Source organism: Thermobia domestica, chromosome 8, assembly GCF_964235325.1.
Source record: "Thermobia domestica chromosome 8, izTheDome1.hap1.1, whole genome shotgun sequence".
NCBI classification, from domain to species: Eukaryota; Metazoa; Arthropoda; class Insecta; order Zygentoma; family Lepismatidae; genus Thermobia; species Thermobia domestica.
In genome coordinates, this window is record NC_137461.1 from 161411316 (window position 1) to 161421291 (window position 9976).

At 35.1% G+C, this 9976-nt stretch overlaps 1 protein-coding gene across 1 annotated transcript; it reads left to right on the plus strand.

Moving 5' to 3' along the window:
• The first annotated feature begins 1043 nt into the window (after positions 1 to 1043).
• LOC145691885 (uncharacterized) lies at positions 1044 to 2245 on the plus strand. The gene is made up of 2 exons (XM_081767193.1): positions 1044 to 1335; positions 1530 to 2245. Exons 1-2 carry the CDS (start codon positions 1197 to 1199, stop codon positions 1883 to 1885), a joined length of 495 nt encoding a protein of 164 aa, XP_081623319.1. The 5' UTR covers positions 1044 to 1196; the 3' UTR covers positions 1886 to 2245.
• Positions 2246 to 9976: the final 7731 nt, after the last annotated feature.

The following is a 9976-nucleotide window of genomic DNA, read 5'->3' on the forward strand; positions in this document are numbered from 1 at the left end:
AAAAGAACACAATAACAAAATCAAAGCAGAAACAGCAAAAGAGATTATTATCTGACACAATGAAAAATTTACACCTAAAGTTCATAACCTCATTCCCGGAACACAAAGATCTCAGTTACCAACAGTTCTGTCGTGAACGCCCATTTTGGATAGTTTCCCCGGATTGTCAAAAGCGAAGTACTTGCAAATGTAATTTGTGTGATAACTTTGGGATGGTTGTGAAAAAAATGAAGTTACTAGGAATGATTGCAGAAAAGTCCCCTAATGAACTATTGCAAAGCATAACATGCGAAAAAAACACCAAATGCCTGGAGAAATCATGTTTGGAATGATGCCCAAACGATAGTCCAATTTTTATTATCGAGTTTAAAGATGAAGAAATTAAGTACGAGCAATGGGTTAAAAAAGGAGAAAATCTCGTCACTAAAGATGGATCTCGAACCATACAAAAGACATGCAAAGAGATAATCACCTGTACTAAGCGTGAACTGGTTTTGAAGTTTACCATGCTTCTTAAACAGTATAGGCAACATGTAGCCAACATTAAACATCAGTTTCATGTTACAAGCAGTATTAAGAAGTCCTTAGCTGACGATGAAGTTTTTGTACACATCGACTTCTCGGAAAATTATCAATGTAAATATGGCGAAGAGGTTCAATCCGTACACTTTGGAGGTTGTAGGAAGCAGGTCACACTTCATACTGTTGTCATATACTACAAAACTGCAAAAGAAGAATCCGTCCAACACAAGTCAATCTGTACTTTGTCTGAAAGCACACGACATGACCCTGTAGCAATATGTGCACACCTGAAACCTGTATTTGCAGTAATCAAGAAAGAAGTGCCTAACCTCACGAAAGTCCACTTTCTGCGTGATGGACCCAGTACACAATATAGGAATAAGAAAATGGTTTACTTAGCTGTTACTTTCGTAGCAAAGGAACTGGAGGTTGACAGCCTTCATTGACACTATTCGGAGAAAGGACATGGGAAAGGGGCACCCGATGGTATAGGTGGATGTGTCAAGAGGTTAGCGGACAGTATTGTGAGTCATGGCAAAGACATCCCAAATATCGATGTTCTTGTATCAGCATTGAAAGAAAGCAGCACAATTGATATTCACAGAATCAATTCAGAGGAGATAGAGGGTTTGGATAAACTTCTCCCAAGTGACCTACAGACTTTTCAAGGAACTATGAAAGTACACGAGATCGCATGGAGTAGGAGCAACAGGACCAATATTCAGGCAAGACGACTGTCCTGTATGCAGTGCAATGCTGGGCAAACTTGTTTTCACTATGGGATTGGACAAGTGAAAATTAATGATCCAAAGTGTATCCTTTTTTATTGCTCTTCATAGAAGATAATTAGTACTAGGTAGTTTGTCCCCCTCTATTCTTAGTAGCCTGCATGCATATAGATTATTAGCTGATTTTAGATGTTTGTTATTTTCTTTTGCCATTTTTCTCATAATTTACTAATACTTAATAACTTCAAGTGATGGATTGGTTTCCTTAATGAACATTAGATATTGCAAATTTGAAGCACTTAAAGGTGCAGGAAATCTATTCCGATGAGGAAGATGATCACGAAGCATCAGAGACCATTACACGTAACAGCTATGTAGTTGCAGAGTTTAAATCTGACAGGAACCGTGTACAGCATTATGTTGGTGTGGTGGAAAGAGTAGACTCTGACGGAGAGCTAGTTGTCAATTTTATGAGGAAATCGACTGGAACTGACAAATTTATTTTTCCCAAAAATGCAAACGTGGAAACTGTTGACAAAAGTGCTGTGGTTCAAGTTTTGGCGCAACCTCAAACAAATAAACGTCATCAGTATATATTTACAGAGGACCTTACCAAGTTCAAAAATATGTACTGATTTTTTTTTTTGTTACTACATTTTTGATTCAGTGCCAATAGGCCATGGGTACTTTTCAGGGTGTGATTTGTGATTCTTTAGTAGCTTTTTCATATTTTTTTCTCGTAGGCCTTTGAAGAATTACATTAGACCATATTTATATGTTACGGGTTTATAAAAAATAGTTTTCTACATGTAGGCTAGAGTAAGAAATACATTTATACAGTCTAAATACTCTTTTATTGTTTGTGTTATGTCTGTGGCTTATATCGTCACAATTGTAGAACAAAGTATCACATCCGTGGATCACGTCGTCACGTCTGTGGACATGACCTTTTTTACAGTTTCAAAAACTAATAAAATTTCCAAGTTTGATCTGAACCACTATACCAGTGTTATTACTTAAGCTAAGACCTACCTTGAAATCAAGTTTCAACAAATTTCAATAAATTTTAATTTTAAAAATTTTTGGAATGAAATTCCTGATTTTTCTGAGAATGACCCAATAACCAATTTTGGCCAAAATATAAAGGATCAAAAGTTATGAAACTAGTTTGTTATTAGAAACATCTACTCAAACCGGAAGAGGTTCAAATATACCATTTCCGGTTTTAGTGTTGATCGCCATACAACAAAAACGGTAATAGATAGAGGGAAGCCAATTAAGCGCCTCAAGGATATATTTCAATTTCATCCGCAACTTTAAACTAAAACCGAAAGTGGTTCAAATTCACTATAACTTTCGCTTTCAATAAATGGTGGTTTCAGATTTCCTTCGGCGAAAGACTTTCAATACACGGGGGATGAAAGTAGTACTGCAAAAATACTGGGTACCAAGGGCGCCGATTTCTCTGTAAATTGGGGGGGGGCATTCAGTTGCAGAAGGTATCTATATGAGGATTTTGAGACAAATTGCATTCAAATTATGCCAAATATTGTATATTCGTAAATACAATAGGAAGCCCACATGAGCTTTTGGGGGGTCCGGGCCCCCCGGTTCCCCACGATCGGCGACCTTGCTGGGTACCTATTTCTAATGAGCAAGCTGGTATGAACAAGGTAACGGAATCAAATCTTGTTGGTGCTACTGGCGTGCGCTTACATTTCAACAATGCAGAAGATTGCAATATAGCAGCTAGCTATATCGGATTTCAAGTATTGATAGAAAAATATTTCTAGAATCACTACATGATAACCTTATAAATTCATCATGATACTGTTTGTTTACAGGTGATGCAAATCACCATTATATATATACTAGCAGCGTTCACCCCGCTTCGCTGCGGTCACCCCGGAACGCAATAAACTTTGTTACTTAGATAATTTTTACTTTTTCGCTTTCAAGTGATATGATAAAAACCATAGAAGATTGCAGTAAATGTTAACATTATAGCGCCTGTCATTTATGTTAACCCGCCCCGCTTCGCTGCGGTCACCCCAACCCGCCCCGCTTCGCTGCGGTCTCCCGGAACGCAATAAACTTTGTTACTTAGATAATTTTTACTTTTTCGCTTTCAAGTGATTTATAGCGCCTGTCAGTTATGTTAACCCGCCGAGTCACAGGGTCATGCGGGTTGCATATAAATACGTTTATTTTTATACCTATGATGAACTAATAACAAAGGATTTGTACGTATGGACACCTGAATGGTCAATTATCTCAAGACACTGGTAATTGAAAATTAAAGTGATATGATAAAAACCATCTAGGGTCCACATCCTAACAACCCCCCAAAAATGAAAGAAATCGGTTCAGCCGTATTAGCGTGATGAGCGGACAAAGGATTTTTTTTACGTATTGACACCTGATTGGTCAATTATCTCAAGACACTGGTAATTGAAAATTAAAGTGATATGATAAAAACCATCTAGGGTCCAAATCCTAACAACCCCCCAAAAATGAAAGAAATCGGTTCAGCCGTATTAGCGTGATGAGCGGACAAAGGATTTTGTGCGTTCTCTTTTATATATATATATATATATATATATATATATATATATATATATATATATATATATATATATATAACCCTTCGTTTAGCTAGCGGCTTTGCCTCCAGACCCCTATAGTTGCTCGACCTCGGTTTCGCCCCTCATAAACCTGCAAACCTACCGAATTGCAATTGAATACCAACTTTCATGTCTCTAACCTTCCGGAATCCTGTGATATATAGAATTTTAATTCAAGTTCCATGAGGTTGCGCCCCCAATTCAACCTCAAGTCCTCCTGTTTGCTCGGCCTACGGCCTCGCACTTCATGAACTTCTAAGCAGTTCAAATATGAAGTTTCATTCACTTACCTTCCGGGATCTCAAGATATAAACATATTATTATAACAATTATAGTCCTTATCATTTTTTACATCTCCTTTACTTCCCTTCCAGAACACATATCAAAAACGGTTAAATACATATCTAATTATTTTAAATCAGGAATCGAAATACCAAATTACATGTTTCTAACCTTCACAGATTCCAAGATAACGAGATTTCATTGTAATAATTCTAACCCCACCTCCAAGATATAAACGTGTAGTCCTCACCTTTTTTCCACCTCTTTTCTTACTCTTTTTTTTTTTATACTAAGTGACAAAACACACTGAGACACGTGTCAAACTATTTGAAAATAGATGTCCAAATAACAAATTTCAAGTTTTTAACCTTAAGGAATTTGGAGATCGGGCCATATTTTTTAAATATACCCATCTCATTCAACCACCCCTCATTCCCCGTAGAATTTCCAAAAACCTCTTTTTTTGCGGTCCTTTCCAAATTTCAAGTTACGTTTAACTGGTTTCGGCTTTCGTGGATCAGTCACTCACTCTCACTCACTTAGGACTTCGTACATTTTCTATAGAGAGATAAATACACTGTGAAAGTATAAAAATGCACTTGAACATACCATACAATCATGGTTGTATTCATGTATAAATATACACACTACTTACATAGTACACCAAGAATTGTATAATTCATTATTTAAAATTCAAAAGATCTCTGAATATCGTATCAGCTGTTATTACACACAAGATTAACTGACCACTTTCTCAGTTATAAGTGTTTCAATTACAATGCAAAAGACGGGCAAATATTATGTCAAACATGTACTATGGATTATACTGCATTAAACGAATAGTTGAAAAATGGATCGAGAACAAGTAATGCAGAGTATTTGTGTAAATACTGCAAATTCAAATCTTATTCAAATAAAGAAAAGCCAATTAAGTAATTCTTGTGTTAACGTTGAAAACAAAAATTGTAAACAGCAAAATAAATCCATGGATAAGAAAAGTGCTACTAAATTTTATTCTGGAAATGGTCGTTTCGTAATAAATAAATAAAAAAAATATTTAGAATTTCAGGAAGTTTAAAATTAAGAAGGAATAAGTTTAAAAATATTACTACTTGACACAAATTAAAAACAACAGTAAAGTACGAAAGATAATAATTAACATTATAAATAAAACTCACAAGAAACATGTAGAATCAGATTAATTAAACACTAAAAGAAGTTTGGTAAAGTATACACATAAGCTTATCTTAATAGTCGAAATACTTAATGAACGTTGTTTCGGTGTTGGTATAAAATAGTTACCATAGAGAAAAATGATAAAATATGCTTTAATTTAAAGTTACGAACTAAAATGGCTAACTGTATATTTTTAACTGCAATTACTGAATGAAAAATGAACGATTTATAAATGAATTATCTGCAAAAATGACATTGATGTAGATAGGTTATCAACAAGATTATTAAAAGACATAAAACATAGTATATTGAATCCCTTCCTCATCTTTAATATAAGCTTACAAACATGCATAATATACACATCATTTCGAATATCACTTCATTTGCTTGTGTTTTATATGGGGGTAATCTGATCCCGGGACACATTTACCCCTCCATTATTTCCTATGTTAATTACTGGATTTGCTCTTTTGACAGTTGTTAGTATATAGGTATGGGTACTAATGCCGGAGATATGCTTTAAGTGAATCCAATGTTAATCACCTTGATTTTTCCTTTGTAAGTACTATTTTGCCGCTTTTCGTTGCGGAGGGGTATAATAAGAGAAATTACTAAAGCTGTAGGCGAACTGATTAATGCTTTGAGGTGTTTCACTTAATATAGAACAACATTTCGAATAGTACTTCATTTGCTTGTGCTTTATATGGAGGTAGTCTGATCCCGGGACCGGGACACGATTACCCCTTCCATTATTTCCTATGTCAATTACTGAATTTGCTCTTTCGACAGTTGTTAGTATATAGGTATGAGTACTAATGCCGGAGATATGCTTTAAGTGAACGCACCATTAATCGCATTGATTTTTCCTTTGCGAGTACTATTTTGCCGCTTTTCGCTGGAGGAGTGGTATAATAAGAAAAAGGGTTAAAGCAGTAGGCGGACTGATTAGTGTTCTGAGGTGTTTCACTTAATATAGAACATTTCGAATATCACTTCATTTGCTTGTGTTTTATATGGAGGTAGTCTGATCCCGGGACCGGGACACGATTACCCCTTCCATTATTTCCTATGTCAATTACTGAATTTGCTCTTTCGACAGTTGTTAGTATATAGGTATGAGTACTAATGCCGGAGATATGCTTTAAGTGAACGCACCATTAATCGCATTGATTTTTCCTTTGTAAGTACTATTTTGCCGCTTTTCGTTGCGGAGGGGTATAATAAGAGAAATTACTAAAGCTGTAGGCGAACTGATTAATGCTTTGAGGTGTTTCACTTAATATAGAACAACATTTCGAATAGTACTTCATTTGCTTGTGCTTTATATGGAGGTAGTCTGATCCCGGGACCGGGACACGATTACCCCTTCCATTATTTCCTATGTCAATTACTGAATTTGCTCTTTCGACAGTTGTTAGTATATAGGTATGAGTACTAATGCCGGAGATATGCTTTAAGTGAACGCACCATTAATCGCATTGATTTTTCCTTTGCGAGTACTATTTTGCCGCTTTTCGCTGGAGGAGTGGTATAATAAGAAAAAGGGTTAAAGCAGTAGGCGGACTGATTAGTGTTCTGAGGTGTTTCACTTAATATAGAACAACATTTCGAATATCACTTCATTTGCTTGTGTTTTATATGGGAGGTAATCTGATCCCGTGACACGATATTTAGTCTGGTGGAAAGCACTTTCTAAAATGAAACAATAGATTCATGAGTTGACACCGGTCAACAAGAATCCTTATCTGGAGATGTGGAGTTTTCTGAGTATACAGAATGAACAAAGAAGGATGGATCGGATATATTTACTTCTGATGAAAAATGGATCTACTACGACAGTCGTAAATTGTTAGGATAGCATTATACAATTTTCGAAATTTCGAACCATCGACGAAATGTCTGTATGCTCTTTTTGTTTTTCAGGAAGATGGATAATTTTAAAAAAATGCTTTACTTATTTCGTTCTCAAAATATACGTTACATTTAATGAACTTTAAAATTTAATACTTCCTGCTCCAAATTCAACATCTATGATGTATGCAATGCTCCTTCAAATGATAATATAGGAATGATCATGATTCTTTTTTTTTTTTTTTTTTTTTAAGATATATAACAAGAAATCTATTGATTTACTTATTACTAGATCTCAGAAACTATTCAAAGTAGAAACTTGAATTTTTGCAGAAATAATCTCCTTGTATCCAGAATGCATATAAGATGAGAGTTTGCGAGTTTAGACTCATAGAAATAAGAAAAAGGCTGGAAAGTTGTGGCATTCCCCAGATCTACGAAACTATTAGGAATAGAATTTTAAAATTTTGAAGAAATGCTATTCTCGTGCCCTAAGACCCAGACAAGACAGGATTTTGTGAGATCCAACCCCTAAAGTGTTAACAAGGAAAAAGGAAAAAGTGTTAAAAAAAAAAAAAAAGGATCTTGAAAGTTTTGGTTCTGTTCATCTAATCTCCCAAAACTATAGACGTACAACTTTATATAAACATTCTCCATGTAATCTAGGCTGACTAGAAGGTGGAGTTCTACGAATTGTGACCCCTAAGGGAGGAAATGGAGGTGACCGTTCGTGTAATTCCAGTGAAATCGAAAATTGTATCAGGAACTATTTTGAAACTACTAGAAATGTTATATATTTCCAAACACTTTCCATAATTCTTACTCTTTCCTCGCAAGGATTCTGATGGTTATTTTAAAGTTGGAATTAGATGTGAGGATCATTATGGAACATAAAGATTGTTCTTCCTAAACACAAAGTACGTATTTTCATTATTTGCTACGCTCTATATGACGAGAATTCTATATTTTAGAACTTTCTGAATTATAATTTATCTGTTTAGTTCTTTATTTGAATTCTCCTTTAAAAATTCAATACCAAGGACGATGTGTATAATTTATTTGATCTGGACCAAACTTGGCAGTCAGGTGCACCTTAACTGGAGTAGTAAGCATGTAAAATATTTTCCTTTGTAAACATTTGAGTTCCGAGTTATTGGTCATCAAAGTAGGGGTTTGAACTCAAACTTTCACCAAAAATTCATTAATTGCTATTGTGGAAAAGAATGAGTAGAATCTATATGGGACAAACTTTTAGTGCTAAGTAAATTGAAGTGTGTACTTATAACAAAGATTTTTTAAAATCAATGCAGGAGGGATTTTGTCAGTAATCGGGAAGATAATTACTAGTTATTCAAATATCAATGGCAAGTAGAATGCTTACTTAGGTGATTTTTTTTTTTTTTTGTGAATTATGATAATTAAATTAACAGATACTAATCAATTCAATGGAAACACCTGAAAATGCAACTTAACCAGATAAATACGTATTGGACCACCTTTTGCCCTCCTAACATCTCTTATGCGTCATGGAATGGAGTCATAGAGATTGTGAGTGGTAGCAAGTGGAATATAACAGTATTCTGCGTGCAGTGAGTCACTCATTTCTTTGAAAGAAGATTCCCTGAAATCTTCGCCAGATACTGTTTCTTCCGTGCAACCTGACCATTATATCCTTGCCATTGGGCTCGTGATGGCTTGTCATTGCCGACACAGGTTCTGGATGGTCTACTTGAGCCACAGTCGTATGACGGCTCTGAATGACAACCTGCTTTAACGCTCGGCGGAACCTATCAGTGAGGGTTTTCTTCGGACCGCTGTTATTCTTCGCTGATGCGGTTTTGCCGTAAGATCTGTTGGCCATCATCATCTCGGACAATATCTCTCGTAATACACCCAACATACTTGGCACTTCCATTACACCTGAACCACATAATCGAACGTCAACAATTTGCCTTCTTTAGAACACGATAGTTTCATTGAATTGATAAGTATCTACATGCGTGTACTTTACAATTTGAGCCCCCACCGACAATAAATTTGCGTACGCCGTCTTTTACACCCATATGTTGTTTTGTTTATAACTTGAGAATAAATTGACCACCTGGAATAGAGTTTTAACTACTAAACAGACAATTACGTTTTTTCTGCATCGAAGAAAACTAAATTAAAGACATTCGACTCAATTTACTATTACTTAAAAAAAAGAAAAAGAAAGCAGTGTGTGTTCTCATTTTTGCTGGTGACTTTACAGTGATTCCACTTCTTATTGTTATATAGTTTTATCGTGAGATGCACATGAAACTTCCTTTTCTTTTCTACAGAGAAAGAAGGGTTAGATAATATAGTAGCACAACTTTTACAATGGCAAATGTTGACCAAGCAAGAAAAATCTTGCATTCTATGTTAAGAAATCAGGGTGTGCCAGCGGATGTCTTGGGAAATTTTGGGATGGTCTCAGCCTATGTTTTTCCATTCGTCATGCAGTTCACAATCATCCAGAAGAATCGTAACATATGACTTCGTTATTTCAATGTCAAATCAACGCTTAATATCAGAAGAAAAAGTGGAAGTGTTTATTCTCTTTTAACACTCAATAGCTTAGCGGTAAAGGATCACACCTTAATCAACCAACGAAATGATTAAGGATCACAATGTCCAAATCCAGTTAAATGTTCGTGGCTAGTATATTATTGCTATGGTTGTCGACTGGGAATCCATTAAACTATGTAATAATAATAATAATAATAATAATAATAATAATAATAATAATAATAATAATAATAATAATAATAA